The 24,347-nt window shown below is 42.3% G+C and overlaps 1 protein-coding gene across 1 annotated transcript in view; it reads left to right on the top strand.

The window, feature by feature from the left end:
- The first annotated feature begins 269 nt into the window (after window positions 1-269).
- Window positions 270-24,347, top strand: part of ldlrad4a (low density lipoprotein receptor class A domain containing 4a) — a 45,006-nt gene continuing 20,928 nt past the window's right edge. Inside the window, exons 1-3 of the mRNA XM_067255368.1 lie at window positions 270-404; window positions 15,142-15,391; window positions 19,968-20,063. Of these exons, the coding sequence (XP_067111469.1) occupies window positions 15,352-15,391; window positions 19,968-20,063 (136 nt within the window). The 5' untranslated portion in view covers window positions 270-404; window positions 15,142-15,351. The remainder of the gene's footprint in view (window positions 405-15,141; window positions 15,392-19,967; window positions 20,064-24,347) is intronic.

Genomic DNA, 24,347 nt, shown 5'->3' with positions numbered 1-24,347 from the left:
GTGAACAATCAGGCTATATAAAGACCATAACGGACATGTGATGTAGGTATTTTTCGTGTTTGGAATATTTTATTGTTAAATAAATGTATATAATTGTGTAATTTTGTTTATCATTATTTTAATGATCACGAATATTTTTCCACACGTGTTACCTTAAAACTGCCGAGATGTGCTCTGATACTCCTACTCTGCAGATGTCGCTACAGCGTTTTCCAAATTATTCATATTGAGCTGAGGCAAACTAGACTACAGAGTTTATGCAGTGTCGAGTTCAGCTGAGCGATGAGTGAGGTGTCGTCTAGACGCACTTGACACCCTCTTCGCGGTCTGGAACGCAGTCTGGCTGCGACAATTTTTCACCGTGGGACCTGAGAAGGAGCGCTCCAAGAGAATTCTTCAAAAATGTAAGCGTTTTATCATCCGCGTAACTTGTTTTTATGTCTGTTATAATATGGTGGTCGACTGGAGATGAGGGGGTGCTGCAGTACTGCTGAAGACAACGAAAGTTGTTCCAGACTGAGACTCAGTGCAGTAAAAATGAAAACAGGCTCAAGTTCTTAAAGGGAACGTTTTCGAATAGCTTGACATCCTTTGTAAAATACGATCTTGTACTAATAACTTCAACTACAAAATTTTGCAAACAATTTCATTTGAATGTATTTCTTTCTTAATTGTTTTCGGTATAAGAAGTTAGCACTGGTAAATGCAGTTTACATACTTGCATGCATAACTTTTTCCAACTTCAGGTAGGCCATACTCCGCACGATGCGATGCGAAACGTTATTGCGTAGTTTAAACCAACATAACAAACAGCCCTTATTAAAAAACAAAAACAAACAAAAAACTGATATTTTGCATGTTTATCACACGATGCCTTATTTTTTTTACATAATGTTAATTGCATACAGTTACTTATCTGCGGTAGGTGTGCTGTCAATTGCAGGCAAAGCACACTTGGTAGGCTATTACAAACTGACATGGATGTCCACTTATGGATAATGGAGAATACATTGGTATCAGGATTGGGTGTGGCTACCCTATCATTTGTACTTATCATAACAACTGCTAAAAGCTAATAGCAAAACGAATTCCACTATAATAAAATCAAGCTTAGCTTTTAACGAAGTAGGCTATGACATGCCATAGACATCTTCAGTTGCTAATTATATGGAATAAACTCCGTACACTGGTTGCTAATTAATTAGCAGAGCAGTATTTCAAACATGAAACATTTTAAGGACCTAATGTTGCCTGTCTCCTAGAGATAATTCACAATGGTGTCAAGGGACTCGTAGAGTGGAGAGAAGATGATAGGGAGTGGAAGGTGGAAAAAGAAAGAATCAGACTCAAACTGGATTTACAAGGAAACAGGGAAAGGTGAACCAGAGTTGGGTGTCTGTCCTCAAACAACCCACTGTCTCAAGTCAACCAGACTGCAGTACATATGACATTATCAAAACCCTGAACTGTCTCTCTGATCCCTGAGGATGTCTGATGTGACAGCTGTAAACCGATGAGACGTTCCACAGAACAGTCCGTCCCCACCCCTCTGTTCACAACCCACCTCTCCAGTGACGTCCCTCCAGCATCACACATTGAACGAGTGTGCCCCCAAGTCCATCCATCAGCAGCAGTGTAGTTTCGGCCATACAGAGTACACACATTATTTATTGACTCACAATATACTGTCTTCTTATCCACCACTAATGTAATTTTATGTAATTTGGAGTATGCCCATGACTGACTGGACTTATAGTGCAGTCTCTCTTTAAATGAAGGCACTTATGGCAAGCCACAGACACAGGGCTGAGATGCAGACAAAACAGGAAACTGGTGACAAAGGACAGGGAACAAGCACTCCCGTGTGTTTTAGTTTACAAAAGAGACACATTTCAACCAAAACAAAAGAATCTTCCAGGGAGCTTTGCTCCACCCGGGTCGGCCGCTCAGGTCTATACCCGAGGGACCAAACTGAAACTTAACATCAACGACCTCTCTCTTTCTCTCTCAAGCCGTTCTTCTCGGGCTCGAGTCTCTATCCTCCTCTGAGCCCTGTCTACTCCGCTTTTGTGCAGTCGGCGGCCACTGATTCGCTAACGTGTCGCAGCCAGGCGCCATGCCTCCGCTCTTGCTGACCAGGTCACTCTCGCCAACAGTGTCACCGCATGTCCGTGGCATCTCTCTTGCTGTCTGTGACGCTGCTGTAAGTGACTGAGTCGCCACTATCCAAGTCGCTCCTCTGGCCAGCTGTTTCCCCGCTCTCGCCAACCTCGTCGTCGCTAACCGTGTCACTGCTCTTGCCCCCTCCCTCAGTTTTCCCCTCTAGGGCCGAATCCTCCGCTCAAGGGGTGTTGGTTAGGACCAGGGCCAACATGGCCTTCAGCCTGGAGGTAATTTCCTCCCATAACTGCTGCTGCCTTTTCAGTGCGACCCTTGTGGGCCTGTCGGTCCTTGTCTCAGATGTGGGTTGTTCCTGGGGTCTTCCTTTAGGTGGGCTCTTCCTGCAGGGCGATCATGCTTTGGGCCTGTCAAGATCATAGCTTCCTCCATAGTTTTTTTTCCCCTCCTGAATTGCATACGTCAGACAGTGGTCTCAGTTCCCCGCATTCTCCACCATATGTGGCAAAGCCACAGAGAAACACAGGGCTGAGACACTTGCAATTCAGGAGACTGGAGACAAAGGCCATTCCCCTCTGGCTTGAGTCTCTGGTTTACCGAACCGGCGGCTGGTTCGCCAAGTGGGAAGTGGAAAACTTAAAGGAGCCGCACACAACCTGGCCATGAGTCGGCTGGGGCCGCTGTCCCTGGTGCTGGGAGGGCCTCTGAGGCTGTCACACACTCTGCAGAGCAAATATTTAGTCAGTGAAAAGTGTCCTATGGGATTAAAATGAGAACCACAACAACAACATAGACTGGAGCTCCTACTGGGACTCACTTGATTCTGTCGTACATTTTACGTCAAAAGAATTCCCTCTTTCCAGGTTATTTTTTAGACCTGGGTAAATCAGAATCAGAATAAGGATCCTCTATCTATATTATAAGTGTAGTCTACCTCGCATAGACATGGGGATTGGACGTCAGAAGAGCCAGTGAGCCGGGCTGCAGTTGGGTTGACTCAGATGAAAGCCTCAGTGAGACTGCAGTCTGCCAGCCTGACAACCAGGGCCCATGCAGGCAGACAGAGAGAAGCAGGATTATTTCCAGACAGTTTTATTTTTAGCCACACCAGGCAGCCTTCCCAGTCTTCACAAAGAGCCTGTGAATGCTCCCAACAAAACCAGATCGGTCTAGAGAAGCTGCCTTTTGTATTAGAAAATCCTAAATCGACTTCCTTGGCTGGAAGGAAGACTGCACATTTTGTGTAGGCCTGAGACTGTTGGATAGGTTTTGGATAGTGTTGGATATGGGACTGTTTAAGGGTTTATTCACATCACTCATTTTATACCAGACACTTAACATGACATAACATGTCAGGTCACCTTGTTTTTCGATGTTAGTCTCCTGAATGTAGGACTTTCATATAAATGTTCATCGTCATCTGTACTTTAAGGGGCGTCGATGGTAGAATGATGCCTTTTTTCATATAACCTTCGGTAGGCAAGTATAATGCAGAAACGATGTTAAGGCCCACCTGTCTTTGCACCCATAGATGCAGGCAGGGTTCAATAGCCATGTGATTTGTGTGAAACCTCTTCAGACATTTTTCCTTTTTGACAAATGTAGTTCATGGAAATGATACATCAGGGGTGTAATTATTGATGGTCATGAACCTTGACACTCCTGCATTTGGTATTTTTATAGAAATATTGGAGTGTTACCTGTGTCTAACAGAAAATATTTCGTTAATTCATGCCAAGTTAGTAATCTAAATTATGTTTTATACCCATCTATATTTTTGCAATGTGATGCTTCATCTTGAAGTTAACATTTTTACATTTATTTGATGATTAGCTGCCATCAACACATTGACCTTCCTGCCATTTTGTGTCTGGGAGACAAACCCATTGGAATAATTAATTTCCATTAAGTTTGTCTGAAAAGGTACACACAAATCCTGCACACTAGTGCACGTGGTATGAGGTTCGACACCATTTCCATGGACCTTTTTTATTCTGTGAGCACCAGATGCAGAACTACAGCTTAGAATGATTACGTGTGTAGAGAAGCTTCAATACAGTATTTAGCTCGTATGCAGGCTCATTCCTTGAATTCACATGCAAACCAGATATTTGTGAGTGAAATTTAGACTCTGACCACACACAGACATTTTCGCACCGTACCTTCCATTTGCAAACAATTTGTATGGCATATGGTTAAAAAAAGACCATTGGTTAGTCTTCCCGTGTTCAATAAGTATGAGCTAATCCATTGCCATGTCAGTGGTGTTGTACCACTTAACTTTAACCATTGGTTAAAATCTCACATCAATACGGTTGTATCGTTTAGCTGCACCATCCAATCACCAACCAGCACATTTTAAAAAGTGGTGTCCAGAATCATAGCACCTGCTCTGTTAGCTATTGAATTACACAGCGCTGAGATACAGGAACTCCCCCACCAAGACTTAAGAGCTGCCATTACATACACATTAAAGTGCGATATGTCTGGTAACCAAACCAAGCCAGACAGATACAGTAACTGTATATTGTGAAATCTTTGGTGGGTTTGTCTGTCAATGTGTCTGTGAGAGCGAACTGATACATTATACAAATTCATAAGTTCCAGGCAATGCTGTAGACTTGGTTTTGAAATGAATGTGCAACTCCACCCTTAGATAGGTCTCGCAACTCACACACTGCATCGTTAGTGCTCTTCCTAACTGCATGACGATGGGTCCATATGAGGAAACTGCCCAAGTGAGAGTGGTAGAAAGAGAGACAATGTCAGTCAGTGGAACTTTGGTATTTAACAAGAGCAAACCAGGGAGCGGAGGGCACTTGTCGGCATTCCTCGGACATAGCAGGGAAGCCTTTTGACGCAGAGGAGAGAATGTCTGACGTGCATTGGCTGGCAGACAGCTCTGGCCATGCTGGTCAGCTGCTCTCAGGCATAGCACCCAGACACATGCCCCAGTTCAGTTATGGGTCTCACAAGTGAAAGGTTGTTGTTAGGCACTCCAGTCATCGCTGTAGTATTTCTAAATGGTAACTAAATATGAGATGTGAAGGTCCAAGGGCTGCTTTCCAAAATGTAGTAATGTCCGATCAACTGTGTAAAAAATCGTATTACAATTTTCGATTTAAAAAAAAACAACGCAAAAACTCTGCAAAGCACATATCTGGATGTAAATGGACATATTCTAGGGTACATGCGTTCATATAAATTGGCCAAAATGTGTTAACAATTTGATTTATAAGAAAATACATCTATAGGCCTACCTATTATTCACAACCATTTAGCATCACTATAATCAAAATCTGTTGCCCTGAGAGTTCCGTGTGTGTTTTTCAGATGTCTGCATTCCGTGATTCTGTCTGTATTTTTGGCATTGCAGAAATCAAAGGGCCCTAAGGAACCATTTGGTCTGGAGTACTCTGATTGTAATTCGGATTCTAAACTGTACATAACCCTGACTGAAATAAAAAAGCAGAAATAAATTGATAAAGAACACCCATTATGTAGAAAACACTTCTTTGTGTTCATTATTTCTTTCTTACAATTGGAATTTCTATAAAGACATTGGTGAACTATGCTGGAAGCCAATTACCAAATGAGGCTTAGTGTTAAGGTTAGCATATGTATCGTATTAGAATGTCAGACTGGACATTAGTTTGCTGTAGTATGTTGTGTAATGGTGCTGTTGATTGTAAGTAGTTGGTTGTTGAATGCTTGAACATATGGCTTGGACATGGGCTGCATGACGTTTCTCCACAGGAGAGCCCTGAGAGGACAGACAGATGGAACTGCTCAGGGCACAGGACAGAGAGAGAGAGACTCTTCTAGCCTATAGTCGTGTGGTTATACATGTTGTGTGTGTGTGTGTGTGTGTGTCAGCATTTCGGTCTGTGTCTTATCTATCCGTTTTGTCTTTCTATTTGTGGCTGTCTGTGGGTGCAGCTGGAAGCATGTGCGTGTATGTACAGACCTTTTTAGCTTGTCTGAAGTTCAGTGCCAAACAACAGCGCATGTCGAGACATCTGTGGACAAATTGCTTTAAATAGCAACGTTTAACTTCACACCACCTAAACGCAATACACACACTGAATGTGACCAACGCACACAGAACCTACTTTCCCTGTCGTGGTGCAACGACGACCATACATGTCCTCAAGCATTGTAGCAGACTCTGTTGGCATGCCTAGCATTGCCTTACAAGCCCTCATTCTTCAAACCGTACACTGTGTACAACTTTGGCTCGGTCTGGCCTGCCTGCCTGCCTGCCTGCCTGCCTGCCTGCCTGTCTGTCTGCCTGCCTTATTTCTTTGTGTATCTCCATCTGCTGTGGTCTGTGTCTTTATTTGTCAATAGATAGGGGTGGAGCATGCTCAGACAACCACTGTCTGTAACTCTGTAAATGCTTTCAGACACAATCATAAGACCTTAAGGGAATGATATTGATCATCTATAACCACTCTGGAATGATTAGTCTGGAATATACCAGTGGAGGGAGACATATATGGGATGTGGATGGTGCTTGCATTTGTCTTTGTCAACATTTTGACACTGATGTCACCGTGTGACACAAACGGATCCAATAAAGTACTATTATAACACATTGTGCAAAGTGTACAGTTTACAGGAGACACACCTACACACTGACAGCAATATAGCAACATGTTCACCAGGTTAACCTGTCTCTAGCTTATTGAGGCTTTTGCATCGTGTAGTATTAACAGCTAAATCCACTTCTGAGTATCAGCCCTCCCACCCAACCTATTCTGAGTCAGTATCGTGTGCACTGTGTGTGACCTCTTCACCACGCGATGTGCTGCAGTGCCGCAGTCAATGACCCGCTGTCTAGACGGTGTGAGTGCGAATGCCACCGGGAGAGGCTGCCCATTGATTGGCTGGGAAGCTGACACTTCAGTATCGCCCCGGGACACAAGGGGGAAGGATAGAGGAGGGGAGGTGAGCTTGTGATGGCGGAAAAAAAAAGAGTGGGGCAGGCATATGGAAAATCCTACGCATGTCAGTGCCTGGCTCTCATTGCAAACGCCTGTTCACCCACATCACCCTAAACACACAATTCATTTGTAAAGCTACGACGGATGGCCAGGGTGCACTATTTCAAAGCCTGTCTGTGTCTGTGCTACATTGTATGCTTATCCGAGTTCGGTGTATTTCTCTTTTCATCGTGAAAGAAAACCCAGCAAGAGGCGAAAAAGACTTCACGATCCACAATTAAAGCTCCACCCACACCCTTAGTTGAAAGGATTCAAATTAACATTAGTAATAATGGTAACAGATGTGTGTTTATTATTAACATATGAGGCATTCGGTTTCATATCTGACACTAAGAAGTGTCTTCTCAAGAGCAATTGTATGTTTGTAAAGGGTCTTCAGAGGTTTTAGATGCACCGTTGCCTGCAGTATGTACTTTATATCTTGTCATATCTCAATTATAATACTTCATTGAAATGTGTCTGGAAGAGTATAAGAAGATATGCCTCAAGATATTTTCATCCACAGCCTTGTTCTGTAAGTCACTGAATTTAAATTGAAGTTGAACCAAAATCAGGCACAAACATTGCACTCTATCTCAATGACACAGTGGGCATCTGGTGATCCTTTGGTTACCACCCCTGCTACCAATACCTTCACAATTTAGTGTACCTTTTATAATCTGCTTTCCTAAAGCATTCCCTGCTCTGGACTACTCCACCTTTCAAAACGCAGCAGGACTCTGTCCTGGGTGTGTGATGTGTAACAACATGGGTTACTATGTACATGGGTTACTGTGTCACTGGCCAGACGAGGCCTTGAGGAATGACGTTTGCTCCCCCAGTTTGACCCTAGTGTTCACTCACGAAAGGCCTGTTGTCCAAGGCATATTTTATGGCTACATGCTGTTTTGTGTTAGAAATTCCCTTTCCTATGCTATTCCAGTCACAGGTACTTCAACAAGGTACCTACATTTACCATTTGAATTATGCTTCTCTCTAGCAATTTGCCTTAATTACCAGAATTTTGGACAAATGTCTAAACTGGTTGTTACCCCAAACCTTTCTTGACATTGAATGTGTATGGGTCAGCCCTTGGGTCACAACATGATAGATTAATTAAAGTATTTTTGGACCTACCCTCTTAAAGGCCGGTTCATACAAGTTATTTTGGTTGTAGAAACGCTCAAGAAGCCTCCCTTTCAAACAATTTAACCAACTAGAAAATTATACCAACATTTTTTCTTGAATTTATTCTAGCAATTTCATCAGTGAAGCATGTAATTAAGTTTTACACTCTCGCCATTAATACTGTGTTTGAGATGGAAGGCCAAATCTTACCCTACCTGTGTCACCTCACGTCAGTCATGTTGATCCATCAGCCCCAGACAATTGTGGTGAGAATTTCCTTTGGGCACTGTGCATTAAACATTATGTTCAAGTGTCAATGCTAAGCTTTGATGGGTGAACCATTTGGCATGATCAAAGCAGAGGTAATCTATCAAATGATCCATCCATCCATTGATCCATCCATCTACCCACCCATCACCACTGCATTATGGAGGTCATTAGAAAAGAGGCAGTCTTGCCCAGATGGTGTATAATGCCACTCAAATCAGAAGTTTGGCCACAGCATGGGCAACACTCAAAAGGACTATTCTGCTCAGAGAAAGATTGGTAGCAGTGACATTTTAATCTATTTTATAAATGAAAAAAAATCGGTTAGATATATATAATGTAAGAAAGCAGTTTTTTCAGTTTAAAATTACTACGCTAATAGAACACCTAACCTTTAACAAATACACTCACCGGCCACTTTATTAGGTATGCCTGTTCAATTGCTTGTTAACACAAATAGCTAATCAGCCAATCACATGGCAGCAACTCAATACTTCTAGGCATGTAGACATGGTCAACACAACATGCTGAAGTTCAAACTGAGCATCAGAATGGGGAAGAAAGGGGATTTAAGTGACTTTGAATGTGGCATGGTTGTTGGTGCCAGACGGGCTGGTTTGAATATTTCAGAAACTGCTGATCTACTGGGATTTTCACGCTCAACCATCTCTTGGGTTTACAGAGAATGGTCCGAAAGAGAGAAAATATCCAGTGAGCGGCAGTTGTGTGGACGAAAATTCCTTGATGATGTCAGAGGTGAATAGGCAGACTGGTCCGAGATGATAGAAAGGCAACAGTAACTCAAATAACCACTTATTACAACCAAGGTATGCAGAATACCATCTCTGAATGCACAACACGTCGAACCTTGTCGCAGATGGGCTACAGCAGCAGAAGACCACACCGGGTGCCACTCCTGCCAGCTAAGAACAGGAAACTGAGGCTACAATTCGCACAGGCTCACCAAAATTGGACAATAGAAGATTGGAAAAACGTTGCCTGGTCTGATGAGTCTCGATTTCAGCTGCGACATTCAGATGGTAGGGTCAGAATTTGGCTTAAACAAAATGAAAGCATGGATCCATCCTGCCTTGTATCAATGGTTCGTGGTGGTGGTGTAATGGTGTGGGGGATATTGTCTTGGCACACTTGGCAACAGCCTACCTGAGAATTGTTGTTGACCATGTCCATTCCTTTATGACCACAGTGTACCCATCTTCTAGTGGCTCCTTCCAGAAGGATAATGCAACATGTCACAAAGCTCAAATCATCTCAAACTGTTTTCTTGAACATGACAATGAGTTCACTGTACTACAATTACCTCCACAGTCACCAGATCTCAATCCAATAGAGCACCTTTGGGATGTGGTGGAACGGGATATTCGCATCATGGATGTGCAGCCGACAAATCTGCAGCAACAGTGTGATGCTATCATGTCAATATGGAGCAACATCTCTGAGAAATGTTTCCAACACCTTGTTGAAAGTATGCCACGAAGAATTAAGGCAGTTCTGAAAGCAAAAGGGGGTCCAACCCGGTACTAACGAGGTGTACCTAATAAAGTGGCCAGTGAGTGTGTATCCTCAATGTTATTATGATGGAATGGTGCATAAAATTGAAAGAAACGACTGTTTTTGGCAAATAGTATGTGGACATCAATCAGTATATGGACAGCTGCGTGTTGAACCTCTCACTCCAAATGATGGGCATTCATATGGAGTTGGTTTCAAATGTGTTTCTATAACAGCATTCACTTTTCTTGGAAGGCTTTCTGATAGACGTTGAAACATTGATGAAGGATTTGATTCCATTCAGACACAAGCATTAGAGAAGTTGGGCACTGATGTTGGGTGATTAGACCTGGCTTACAGATGGCATTAGAATTGATCCCAAATGTGTTTGATGGTGTTAAGGTCAGGGATCTGTGCAGGCCAGTCAAGTTTTTCCACACCAAACTCAACAAAACGTTTCTGTATGGCCTTACCAAAATTGTTGACACAAAGTTTAAAGCACATAATTGTCTAGAATGACATTTTATGCTTGGGCATGAATATATCCACCAGTAGAACAAAGGCCTCTAGCCCAATAAAATGCAAAACAGGCCCCATTGTTAATTGGCTTGATGATGCCCCCAGGTTAGTAGGTTGAATCCTTGTGACCTTTTGCATGAGCCATCGATACTTTCAACCATGCCAATGGTCAAACTTGAATTCCTTCCCATCTCCTTTTCTATGGTATTTTGTCTCTTCATCTGCACCTCGCTCAGCCTGCCAACCCCTTATTTTCTGGTTCTCTTTTTAGGTTTTTGTTATTTCCAGTCTGGCACCCACATTAGCCAATCAGACTCCAACACTGGTGCAGTGGCTTTGACCCTTGCGCCTTCTGCTCTCACCCCTCCCCCGGGGATGAGTCCTCTACAGCCTTAGCCTGGCACATGCACTCAGTACACACACACAAATACTCACAAAACGTTCAGTCAGTTCAATTCATTATTTGATGTAGTCATAGATGAGTGAATAAATTAATAATGTTCTTGTTCGTGAACAAACTACAAAGAGTCAAACAAGATTTTACGAGATTGTAACGAATATGAGCTTTGTTTTCGGGTGAATATGGTAAGCACTATCTATAATGGTGAGAAATTAAATTCTTCAAATAAATTTAGATTAGAACTAATAATTCATTAACTTTTGCATTAAAATGGAAAGAAAGTTTTTTTTTTTTTTTTTTTTTTTTTTTTTTACACTGAAAATCAGTGATTGTAACATGACATTGGTTTTGTCTCAGGGATAATTGTCCTGAAAGGTACATTTCGACCCAATTTTTTTGCAGACTGACACTTTGTTGCTACACCCTCCTTTACAGGCCAGTGCTATGCAAAGCTCTTTATATGGTTGACTGGTTCACCATCATGCCGCTCCCAGCCTCTGAACTCTGTAGCTCTCTGTGGCTTCTCACACAAGTCTTCTTGTTTGAGTTTTAAGGGACAGCCTTTTTGTGACAGTCCCTGAGAGGTGTAATGCAGTTTCCACTTCTTGATTTTTGATCCAGTTGTGCTCACTGGGGAATCCCAAAATGGGATATTGTTTGTACCCAAACCCTTTACCTAATATATCCATTTGTATTGCCTCATCTCTAATTTATGTAGAATATTCAATTTTCTTTCAGATTCACAGCCTGATCAATTATTTTGTACGCCACTGTATGTATACATAATACATATAAAATAAAGCATGGTAGTAACACTATAACAATACATAAAAATACTGGCAACCACAGCTAACAGTATTGTACTGTAAACTTCACATTCTACAGTAGTGTATTGTAATGCATTTACAATCATTAACTGTTGAAATAATGTAGTGAAACTGTAAAACGTTACAGGACAATTCTTTACTGTAAAACAGGTTGGAAATGTGATTCCCCAAAGAGACACTCTGCTTGATATTCTGCCTGTTGGTTTTTGTCCAGTGTGAAATGGTGCCCAAGGTCTGTATGAGCAAAAGGGTTTCAGTCTATTATCAGAGCACCAGAAGAGAAACAACTATATATTTTTTATATTTCTATTAAACCCCTGTTTAGACTTGCGTCTTCCGCTCTGCCAGTCTGCCTGTCTTATCAGCCCATCTGTCTGTGTGCCCATCAATGATGTCAGCTTATCTGACATTCACTCTGCATGTCTGTCAGAGTACAGGATGTCTGAATGCCTTGGTTGTTCCTCTATGTCTGCAATGTTCCTCTGCGGTACATGATTTATCTTCCCGTGCCTAGCCAGCAATGTCCTAATAGAAAACTAACAGGGTGGGGCATAAGAAGAACTGGAAGTGGTGTGGTAAAGGAGAAGGAGAGGTAGGGAAAAGATAAGGAGAAAATTGGGTGAATGAAGGGAGTAAAAAATGTTTTGCATAATGGCATTATTTTGTGGGAGGAAGGGCGCATTTGAGTTTCTTTATTGTTGATTGATGTCTTACACAGGGATAGTTATCTGTCTCTGTGGGTTCCTTTATTTACATATTTATGTAAATGAAATAACAGAGAAGACCATTATTTGTGCCATGCTTTGCTGAGCCCATGAGATCTAATGACGTACCTCTGTCCCCCCCAGCCTTCACCTTTAAACACCTGTGTTTGTGTGTGTGTAAACGAGAGGGATTGATTGTCTGGGTGTGGGGTTGGAACAAAGCTCTGTGTGTGTGTGTGTGTGTGTTTGTGAGTGTGTGGAAATTAGATTCCTGCTGGGGCAAGTTTGAGGAGGATGACTGGATGGGGAGGGGGACAGGGTGGGATTTGTCTGCTCCCTAAAGCTTGTTAAATAATCCCTAAACCTGAAGGTGGGGCATAGCTATGTGTGTGTTTGAGCTATGTGTGTGTTTTGTATGTGTGTTTGTGTGTTCCACTGGCTTCTGGACACTTTGTGTGTCAGTATTCAGCCAGTAACTTGTCTAATGGTTGAGTAGGCCTCTGGCCAGCAGTGAGACAGGGCTGCCTTAGGACATAAAGTGTATATGTGTGAACATGCTTGTGTGTAAATCCATTTAAATGCAATGGTGTTGTTGGGTGGATATGGAGTTATATATCGTATACCCTCCTTTTCCTTCATGTTATCAGCACATACCAACTTCTTAAAGTCAGTCTCGTCAGCATTATCATAGACAAGAAATCGGATACAGCATGGTTAGCTCAGACGTCCTGGTTTGTCTCACAAAAGTTTACGTCTGGAATAGATTTCTAGTGACGACACAATACATCATCATACTTTAGAAAATGCTTTGCTGTGTTTGAGTCCTGTGTATGACAGAGAAACCGAGTGTGCAGTCGGTTGCATAACAAGTATCATTACATAAACTGTTTCAACCGGCAGTAAGCAAGCACTTTGGCAGGAGACAGATTTGGGTTAGCATTCAGGCTAGGAATTCCCAATCTTTGCTTGTTCCATGTTCTGTATTTGCTTAGAAGTCTCTTGTTCGGTGGAACACATCAAGAGAAACAGAAAAAAGCACATCCCCCTGCAAATGAACTGGGTATTTAGATAAACCTGAACCCAAATACATAGTCTCGATCTCTGCCTAGCGACAGTGCAGGGAATCCATAGCAACAGCAGATAACCTGTACAGTGTGTGTGTGTGTGTGTGTGGGGGGGGGGGGGGGGGTTGTATCTGCTGCAGTAGTTCTGTTTAAATCTGATAATGGTGCACTTATTTTAATGATCACGTGCTGCTGTTTTCATATTCTGAACACAGTGATGTCTTTAGCAGATGCACTTTGTGCATGTAGCTCTAGGGGGAAGTTGTAAGATCATTAATAATTATCAGTGTTACAGTGCCCTCCAGGTTTTTCAATGGGGACACACCTCTCACTATTTCTATATGGTGCTAGACCAAAATAATTTGTCTAAAGTGGGATTATTTTGTTTTGGAACAAAATATTGGCATATCCATGTGGATGCACACAGACACACACACAGACACACACTCACACACACACACACACACACACAGATGAACCTTTGGATGAGCTATGATGATAATGTTACACTTGTAGACAGCTTTGGTTTTGTGAGTGACCTTTAAGATGAGTATACAAAAGACTTTCAGGAAGCCAGTCATCAGTCGTAATGATAATGCTGATGGTAACAGTTCAAAGATGGTCTCCAGTCAGTGGCGTGCACACACATGCCTATTTGTCATTCTGTTAGGATGGCGAATCATCTTGGCTAATCTGCAATGTTCACTTCCTCTCTGCAACCATATTGGCTGATCTCCAGACAGATAGAGCAGACAGAATGCTGACTCAAGGAGGAAGTGACCCGTGGATGATGTCATTGAACATCCTGGGCACACTGTACTGTACAGTCTGTATTGAGTGCCGTAAAAAGATATATAAATAAAGGTATAATACTGTCAAAAAAGTCACACTAAAATATAAGTATAGATTGAAATGGAATGTTCAAATTGATAGCATAAATATTATACTTTGTGTGTAGCATAAATATTATACTGTATGTATGTGTGTGTATAATATGAATGGAAATGTATTGTATAAATGTAATATAAATGTATATGAATATAAAGGTTATGGCAATACTGTGTCATAAGAGCATTATGAATATTCTAAACAGATACAATTCTTAGAACTGTAAAGCAAATAGAGCTTTACAGTCAAAGCCATACTCTAAACAAAATGCCTTAAAAAAAACCCACTGTTGTTTCAAATCTTCAAAAAGTGCTAGAAAAAAAACTAAAATAATAATCTTTGATTCCGGGATGATTATCTAATCATCTAAGAAAAGTACCTTTGCAGTATTCTATTGGCATCGCAGTATTTTTGAGTACTGCCATAGATTCATTTGCTTGTATTTTGTGGAAGCCTCAAATCCAGGCTGTGTTTGAAGTATGTGTCGGTACCATGTTCTGAAGATGTCCAGTTGCATTTATTGTTAGACTTCAACGCGTTATCTTATAACGTGTCTTCACATTTTGATTAAACAACAAAAACAAAACAGTATTTTGAGTTTGTCTTGTAGAAAAGGCCCAGTTATCCCCTCTTTGGTATTCAGACTAGCTGAAATGTTACCTTTGGTCATATTATGATTATACATCATATCGAATTCATTTAGCATCTCTTATTCTATTCCATTTGCAGCTCCAAGTATAGATACATTGGAAGTATTAGTCCTGCTCCTTTCAACAAGTCCCTGTCAGGAGAAGCTCTACACCTGCACAACCCAAATCTTTAACAAAGTGGGTGGAGTTAAGATGGAATTGAGACAGCCGTCTCCCTGGAGACCATCCTCGTCCTCCCTCTGCTGGATTGGTTGAAGCTGCGACCATCAGGCATTGCTGCAGGAGCAGTATGCAGGCAGCTGACCATCCAGCCACCAACACTTTTACAGGTAAGGAGCCATCAGTCTTTATTTGTGCTTGATTGATTTTGTATCAATCATTTGTATTTGGAGTCAGGTGGCTTAGCGGTGAGGGAATCGGATTAGTAATCCGAAGGTTGCCAGTTCGATTCCCGGTCATGCAAACTGACGTTGTGTCCTTGGGCAAGGCACTTCACCCCACTTGCCTCGGGGGAATGTCCCTGTACTTACTGTAAGTCGCTCTGGATAAGAGCGTCTGCTAAATGACAAAAATGTAAATGTATGTTGCTGTGAAACCAATGACAATGATATATAGTAATATTTAGGACATATTACACTTGTAAAAGTTGTAGAATAATAAGACTAAGATCCAACACACATTCAGGTTATTTGTATTCTGTAGAACACAATGAAATAATCTATTTAGGATATCTTTGATTACAGAATTCCTAACTTCCTGTCTTCCAGAGCAAAATTTTCAATGTGTGGCTGATACAGTGATTATCTATTAAAGATCTGGCTAATCATGCCACACTGTACATAGCCCCGACTTCTCAAAGACAATATGCAACCAGTCAGATCAGTCAGGGAGTCAGATGGCTGAGCGGTGAGGGAGTCGGGCTAGTAATCTGAAGGTTGCCAGTTCGATTCCCAGCCGTGCAAAATGATGTTGTGTCCTTGGGCAAGGCACTTCACCCTACTTTCTTCGGGGGGAATATCCCTGTACTTACTGTAAGTCGCTCTGGATAAGAGCGTCTGCTAAATGACTAAATGTAACCAATCAATGCTAATTCAATCAATGCTATCAACATCTTGATTTGGATGCATGAAAATGCTTTTCTGATGTTTGGATTGGTCGGGGAGGAGAGCAGTACACACACAGTGGTTCCTTTGTGGAATGTTGTGTTCTGTACAATAATGTAATGCATAATGGATACTTCTTGGACTTGGAAGGCGGCACTGCAGGGCTGTAGGCTACATGATGTAGAGCTAAATGAGCCAAATGACCAGAGCATTGCACCCACAGCATGGGCAAATGGGGAACATTTCACAGTAAGGAATGCCCATAGATTCCCTTACCAGAAAAGCACATAGACAAGTAACATTTGTTAACATAAAAATACAATATTAAAACTAATGGATGTCCCAGAGGACATTGCCATGCCAAGGGCTGGAGGCCTGCCTGTGGTCATGGATACAGTGCCCCTCTGTCTGTGTCAAACTGGAGGATCCATCTCCTCTCCTCTGGAGGAGCCGGTGCAGCTTGGTGTGGTGACAGTCTCTCCCCTGACAGTCTCTCTCCTCCTTCAGATGAATCTGCAGGAGGTGGATGAGTGACACGCTTGGCTGCTCCAACCGAGAGCGTAGCGCTTATGGGACCCGCCTACGGGGCATGCAAGGATTAATTAACCAATACTTTTACTTTACTTTATTTTATTTGAAGTGTATTCATTATTCAGACTGATAAATGACACAAAGCAGTTGACGACTTTATACACACAATTATTGGCACTTTTGCATATCATTCAACTAGAACTTCTATAATATATATAATATAGGAAATGTATTGTAAATACAGTACATACATGAGGTAATAAACATTCTTGTTCACGTACCTCTATCTCTCCAATCCCCACCTTTTGTTTTGAGGGTAAAGGTAGCCACCTCCTCCATTGGTGCTCACACTGTGTCTGCCAACTTTCTCTTGCTCCTCTGTCTGAGGTCAGTGAACCTGGCATTGCACTGCTTAGGTGTTCTTTAGACACTAGTTGACCCCAGACAATGCACTGACTGACATTTTGTAATCCTTCGACGTGGTTCTAGCCGTAGGAATACAAACAGAATGTCTCGATAAATTTATATATTTTTTTATCCTGACTTCGCCAAACTCTTATCTTAGCCTCAGTGAACAATCCCTGTTTGTACCATTGGGCACCTGATTGGCTATAAGGACCATCCAAATTACTAAATTATTAAAGTATTTCACTTATGGTGGAGTTGGACCTACAACTTCCGGGTAAATTGCATGAGCAAGATACAAAATGTTCTTAATTCTGACTTTAACGTTTGTCATGTGACTGTAGTGTTTAGATGGAACTCTGGAGCCATTTGTTGGTTCCAACATCTCTGCCATGATATAGAAGACAAAATGCATTATATTAATTTTACATATGAATCCCGACTTAAAAGCAAACAGCCCCCTTTCCATAAAATGTGATTTTGGAACTATAGCTCTGCCAAATACAGACTGAGCATAGACTACACCCCAGTATGCAATTTTAATATCTGATGTTGAACTGAAACTTGGGAGAGTGGAAATTAGGACTCAGCCTTCCAAGCCCATTCCTGAGAGAGCTATGAGGTAGAAAAGATTGTTTAAACAACTGGTCAGACTTTCGAGCCAAGTTGAGCCAAGCTAAGCATGGCTGAGAATGTTCTAGAGTCTGATTCATTATGAAGGGAAATGAAACAGTGGAACATTCTCTTCCCATTTCCCAGGCATGTGATTTGGATAGCAGCTGGTCAGAGTGCATGATGGGAAATCTGTACCGGTCCAATGAAGTGGCTCTGCAGCACAGCCCTCACTCAGGATGTCCACCCTGTCAATCATACAGCTAGTGTGATAAAGGGGTCACGTCTTTTAGAGAAAACCCCAGATGATATAATCATCTTTAAAGGTCTGTAAGGTGACGAAAGGCACATTGTCACATTGCAAGGCTATAGACTTCTGTCATTAAGCAAATTCCTTGTCTGTGCAAACTTTCATGGCGAATAAATCCCTTTCTGATTCTGATTCTGATTCTGATTATTATTTTTGTTCGTAATTTGATTTGAGGTTTCATTGCGGTTTCCTTTCCTTGAAAAAGTTTGTTTTGTCTGTTTATTTTGGCATTTGTATTTGGAAAACTGCTAATCTTTGGAACATTTAGTCAGGTTCTATAAGTAAGTTATGGTAAGGGTTTGAGTTTTTAAAAGACTGAATGGTTGTACTGATAACAGTCAAGTGGCTTGTGAAGGTTAGAATATGCACCTAGCTGTTATGTCTGCTGTTACTGTGCACACTCATTGACCGCCACCTTAGATCAACCAAGATTGTATCCCGAATCTTGTCTCCTCTGTGCTGTTATCCTTCTGCATATCTGTGCAGATCTTCTGCAGATCCGCATCAACATGGAAATAATACACAACCCACTCTCTCTCTCTGAAAAAACATTGGAAATACCAAAAGATCCACTGCCCACTTTCCTTTCTGAAAGAAACAACAGTGCAAAAGAAACAGTGAAAGCAGTAGGATGGAGGCAGAAAATTATCAATACCTGCAAGGTTAACTAGCGGTTAACTTGAGCTGTCTGAGGTGGGTGAGGGGACAAGGAGCAGAGAGAGGAAAATGAGCACCGGTCTGGTTAGGCATTCTGCTGCACTTGTCATCCTCCCTCAGTTCAAATGAGTCAGGCGATCTGCCTAGGTGTCCATGGCCTGCACTTACAGTATTACCTCATTAGTGATGGAACGGTCTCTGTGTGTGCTTGTTTGTCTGTAGGAGTTGGTTGAAAGCATCAAGGTTTTTGTGGGGTGCATAAAATGTGTGAAATCAGGTACCCTTGTATGTCTAGCACATACTGTAGATTTATATGTGGAACATAAAAGACAGGGTTTGTCAATATTTTATCTCTTTGTCTTGGTCATTGGGTCCAAGACGAGAATTAACAGGCATGGTTTGTTATTTCCAGTGTTACTCACAGTGGAGGGAAGACGATGTTGTGGTATGTCAGTTTGTTTTATTCCCTTTCCTGTCCATTACTTATGTCTGAGAAGGGAATGGTATTATGGTTTTGGATGTCCTCACTCGCTGCTACTCACAAGCACCAATTATTGGGGGGAGCAACAGACAGAAGTGGGATGGGGTGTGGTAAGGAGGATGAGAGGGAATGAGAGATAAGACAGGAGTTATTAAGAGTAGTAGGCATGTAGATTCACATTTGTAGACACCGAACATTTCGAATACCTAGTCAGTGAGCATACAGTATAAAGAAATCTGGCAATTCCAACAGTCTGAGTCAGGGAAAGGGTTTAAAGATGTTGAGAGAAAGGGAGATGTGGAGGAGCAGATAGATAAAGAAAGAGGGTTGAGGGTGTGTCGAGACACAAGATGAAGAGAGTGGCAATGAAGATAGAAAGAAAAAAGACAGAAGGAGAGATGGAACAGGCTGTTCTGCTCATGAAACCCTCCCTTCTAACGTGTAAGGAGGCGTTCCTCACTGAGAAGACCGAAATCTCATCACCAAACACTGGCCAGCAGAGGTCAGAGACAGACGAGTGTTGCTCAGCTTGTAGCTAAACGCCCCGGTCTGGCGTAGCTGTAACAACGATGGCTGATGTTGGGGTTATTGTGTGAAAAATGTATATCCATACTGTGTGTGTTTTGCTTGTGTGGCTTTTCTTTGTTGGCAACAACAAATGGCAGAGATGACAGAGGAAGTTGAATCACTTTTCCCTTTCTTTGTATCTGTTCCCCACATTTTCCTATCTTTTTTCTCCCTATCTCAACTACCTCCCTCACACTCTCTTTCATTCTTCACCCTACCATCCCTGCCTGATTATGTAGAGTGCCAGTTCCACTGTACCAGCAGTGACTGTCTGCATAACGAGGAGAACTGCCCCCCTGTAACCACCCTGGGACCCCCACTGGACCCCTTGCAGAGTGAGTACATACATCCACCCGCTGTATTTGACATTTTTGCGTACGCATAGGAACATAACGGCTGCCGAGGTTAACGTGGAGAGCTGTTAAACCTGTGAGAAGTGTTCAACCAACTGAAGCACACACACTTTTTCCCTGTTGGCTTTTTGTTCCCCCCTTTCCTCTCTGTTTGAGACATGCTAGCAGAGTGATGTAATCAAGCATTTATCCATCGCTTTCCCCCTGCTTTCCCCCTGTGTTTATCTCTGTTGCTGAGGTGAGTGAGGCAAGAGGAAGAGGGTGAGACAGGGTCATGGCAGGTCAAAATGTACCATCTCTGTGAGAGCCCTGAGGACTGTGTGGATGTGCCCACCAGACGGGTGCTCTCTAGATTAGTGAAACAAGGCAAAAACCTCTTTCCTCAGGGGCCTTTCAGCCCCCTGATTAATATGCATGAGAAATTCTGTACATTGTCAGTGAATGCCGTTGACTATGTTCAACATGCATGATATTTGATGTTTGCTTAGACAGTAAAATTGTAATTATTATTTGAATTTGTTTATTTTGGATGTATCACATGGCTGTTTCACAACTGTTTTGCACAATAATACATTTTATATCCATCTTAAACAGCCTTTGGCCTGGTTAAACAAGTAATTATGACTTTTTGTTTGTATTGTGTTGGATAATTTTGAGAGGTACATTGAATATAAGGTAGACTTTCCATTAAGGGTTTGTACAGTTAATGGGCTACCAAATTTTGGTAGCAGTCGGAAAGGCAGACATCTAGGCAAAGCAAGATTCATCAGCCTCTGCAGTTTTTGTTGTGCCCAAGTTGGAAGAATCCTAAAGTGAACAGTTTTCTATTACCCTGTTTTATTGCTTGTATTTGCAAGCAGAGCGCTCGACCTCCCCCACCTGCAGTTCTCCTCTTTCTCTGTAGCTCTCATTTTGTCGTTGTTTCACCCACTCTTTCATTATCTCCCTGTGTTTTATATCTCTCTTTCCCTCTCTCGCTCTCTCTTTCTTTCCTTCCATCTCTCGTGCTCACTCCTTCATTGTTTTCCCATAACTGTGTTAATGTTGGACTGGAATCATTGGGTTTTTTTGGGGGTTGGGGGAGGGGGATACTACACCCTCTGTTCCTGTTCTTTGCTCTCAACAAGGGCCACTCTTCTGGAACTCACCAACCAGAGGCATTTCAAAAATTTAGCTGTCTAACTGCCACGATAATGATGTGAGTCAGATTCCTTTTTTCTGGAATAGTGATTTGCCTGATTTGCTACTGATTCGCGAGGGATATGGGAGGGTGTGGGGTTTGCAGAGAAATCTAATCTCATTTCCTCCTCGCCACCCAGACGGATCATGAATAGCGTCTAGACAAGATGCGTCTGAGAGCGTTGAGGGTCTCCCAGGACTGCCTCGGAGTCAGGGGGGGGCTTGCTCTCACACACGCGCACTCACTCACTCTCTCTCTCTTTCTCTCAAATCAAATGGCAAACAGAGTTGTGTGGAGGCTGCTGCAGTGCCTTCTTCCTCCCCCAATGCAGACAGACAAATGAGATCCAGACAGATGCCCTCTGTCTCAGCCTCTAGTTTCCGTCAGAGAGCGAGACCCAGACAACAACACAGAGGGGGTAGTTTGGGATGTAATGATTTCCTTGCAGTATCATGTTATTGACCTCTAGTGTTTGTAGTCCTAAGAAATCTCATAAACATCCATCTATGCTGTGTTAAATTCATAGTATACAGCATAAACTACTGCATTCAGTCCCATTTACTGGAGAAACAAAAAAGAAAGAAAATGTGACTTTACAGTTGCTTGTCAAAGACAATTGGCTTGCTAGCTAACCACCGGAATGCCAATAAGGTTAGGAAGAGGGTAAACACGAAATGCATTACAATTTCGGTTCTCGGCTAACTGTTTACCGCTAATGTTCATTGTTCATTGTAGACCGAATGGATGGTTAGGGATGGGTTTTGTGAGCTAAAGGTGCATTAGTCAAATGGCTCAATCCACTTTTTGTCCTAGTCCTGAAAACATTGTAAGACCAAAACTTGCGTCAACTATTTAATGTCATTAGTAAAAGGCCTATGAATGTCAAGGATTTCTTATTATAAATGGCAGAAACATCACCTTTTTACATTTCTTTTCATCAAGAGACAGTTGCAGACACTTGCTTTTAGCGACTCAATTTGGAGAGACTTTTCCATCTCCTGTGACAACGACCTTGTGACCTCTGAATCCTTTCTGTCTTTGACACAGTTCGGGCTGAGCTGTCAGGTTTTAACGTGGGGTTGTCTGTTAGTGGCTGTTCCAATGTCCGTTCAATAAAATCAGTATTTTTGTGTAGTTTTCAATGCTCGTCCTGCCGCCCCCACATGACTCTCGACCCTGTGCTGAACCTCATGCAGACACACAGTTGCACAGAGACAAACACCCACGTGTATGGCTTGCTGACTGTTCCAGACAGAACAGTCCATTGCGAGATCATTATTTTGCAGAATCTAACCCACCAAGCAATAAAATGCCACCTAAGGAGAGGTGCTCATGTCATGTGACAAAGGGTTTAAACGATGTTAATCTGTGCGTGTACAGTATGACAGAAAAACTTTAGTGTCTGTGTTTTCGTGTGTGTATATGCCTTCTATGCGGCCTTGGGTGTGTTTGTCAATATTAGACATCACTTAAAATTGCTCATCCTCATCTCATTCTACCTTGCAAAGTAATTTTCTGTGTGTGTGTGTGGGCCCGTGTGTGTGGTACAAATGAGGCTGTGGGGGCGAGTTCGGCAGGACAGAAGCATCTATCCCTCCCTCCCCTCCTCCCCTGTTCTGTCTCTCAGAAACAGATACAACAAATGAGAGAGCGAGAACACAGGCTGATGAAGGCACTTTTCTGAGACGCCGGTTGCACAGTTGCTTGTGCAACTGCTCTTTACAGTTTTACACTGTAAAGGAATCATCACACTCCACTGCTGTAAGAAATAAGCTTGTTGAATACGTTAATGGTCTGCTGAGTGTCTGTCTGCAGATCTTTTGTAATGTAATCTAATGTCATCTTTCACGAAGCGTAGTGTTTATGAGGATAGATGGAAGTAGAAAAGGTTGGGTTTTTTTATCCATACAAACGCTCAGATGCTCATGCACTCAACTTGGGCCATTATGTGTATAGGGTCGATAGTTGAATTCTCACCTTTGAAACAGCCATACTAGATGGGAAAGATATGTTTTATTTATAACTAAATAGACGTTCAGCTCCAAAGCCCATTGATTAAGAACCAATGCCTCTGTCAGTGTCTTAAGTTCTGCCATTTGCAGCATGGCCATCTAGTACCTGTCGGTCTAGAGATGGCTAATGGTTGCCAGGAGCAATGGTGCACCTAGCGACAAAGTCTGTGAGCAACTGAAAAAAACAGAACAAGACTGTGGGGATGTGTGTGTGGTGTGTGTGTGTCCTCCCCCGCACGGTTCATCACAGCTTTTTATAGGGCAGTTGGTATGTTTGTGAGTGCGTCTCCCTTCCCCCTGCCTATTCACCACAGCATTTTTCAGGGCAGTTCTGCTTACTGCATCCTGAGAGCAGGAAACTGCAGAGACGGCAGTGTCTGAGTGTACTTCAGCTGACCTGTCTGATGTTGTGCCCATGCGGCTCTCCTCACTCTCTACTCCTCTCTCTCCCCCCCCCCCCCATTTCCACACAATGAATGACTACAGTTACTATGCAGTGCATGCCCTACTGCATTAGAACTGCAGCTATATGCTTTGTTAGGCTGATACAGAGACGTCAAGGTCAAGGGTTCAATTCCCTTTGGGATGTCATACTCTGCCTTGATATATGCACACACTTTTTTAGACAGTTTTAGATGGCCTAGCTCATCTGTCTGCCAGGTTGCATAAACTGCGAAACTTTGTCATGTTTTGCACTCGCTTGGCATGGCAAGGACTCTTATTAACTACTTTTTATGTGCACTAATGCATGTTGTAACTTTTAGTTTGATCTTATTATTTTTAAATGTTGTATTTGCGTGTGTGTGTATGGTAACAGTCCAAGTTTAGCCCAGGGACCAATGAAGTACTTTGCATCACTTCTCTAATCTAAAGAGAATAGCCTACTTCACTTCTTCTATTATCTCCGGTAGCAACTATGTAGCTACATTGTCCCCCTCTGCAATGCAGCCATTTTCCTGTAAAAAAAGAAAAGAAAAAAAAGAACAACATTAATGTTTGGCTGTGGGGTTGTTCATTAACCCAAGATACTGACTAACTATTGACTGCTTCGCCTTACTGTCTGGTCTCTCCCAC

Source organism: Osmerus mordax, chromosome 18, assembly GCF_038355195.1.
Source record: "Osmerus mordax isolate fOsmMor3 chromosome 18, fOsmMor3.pri, whole genome shotgun sequence".
NCBI classification, from domain to species: domain Eukaryota; kingdom Metazoa; phylum Chordata; class Actinopteri; order Osmeriformes; family Osmeridae; genus Osmerus; species Osmerus mordax.
Note: the sequence above shows the minus strand (reverse complement) of the source record. Positions and strands in the feature narration are given on the sequence as shown.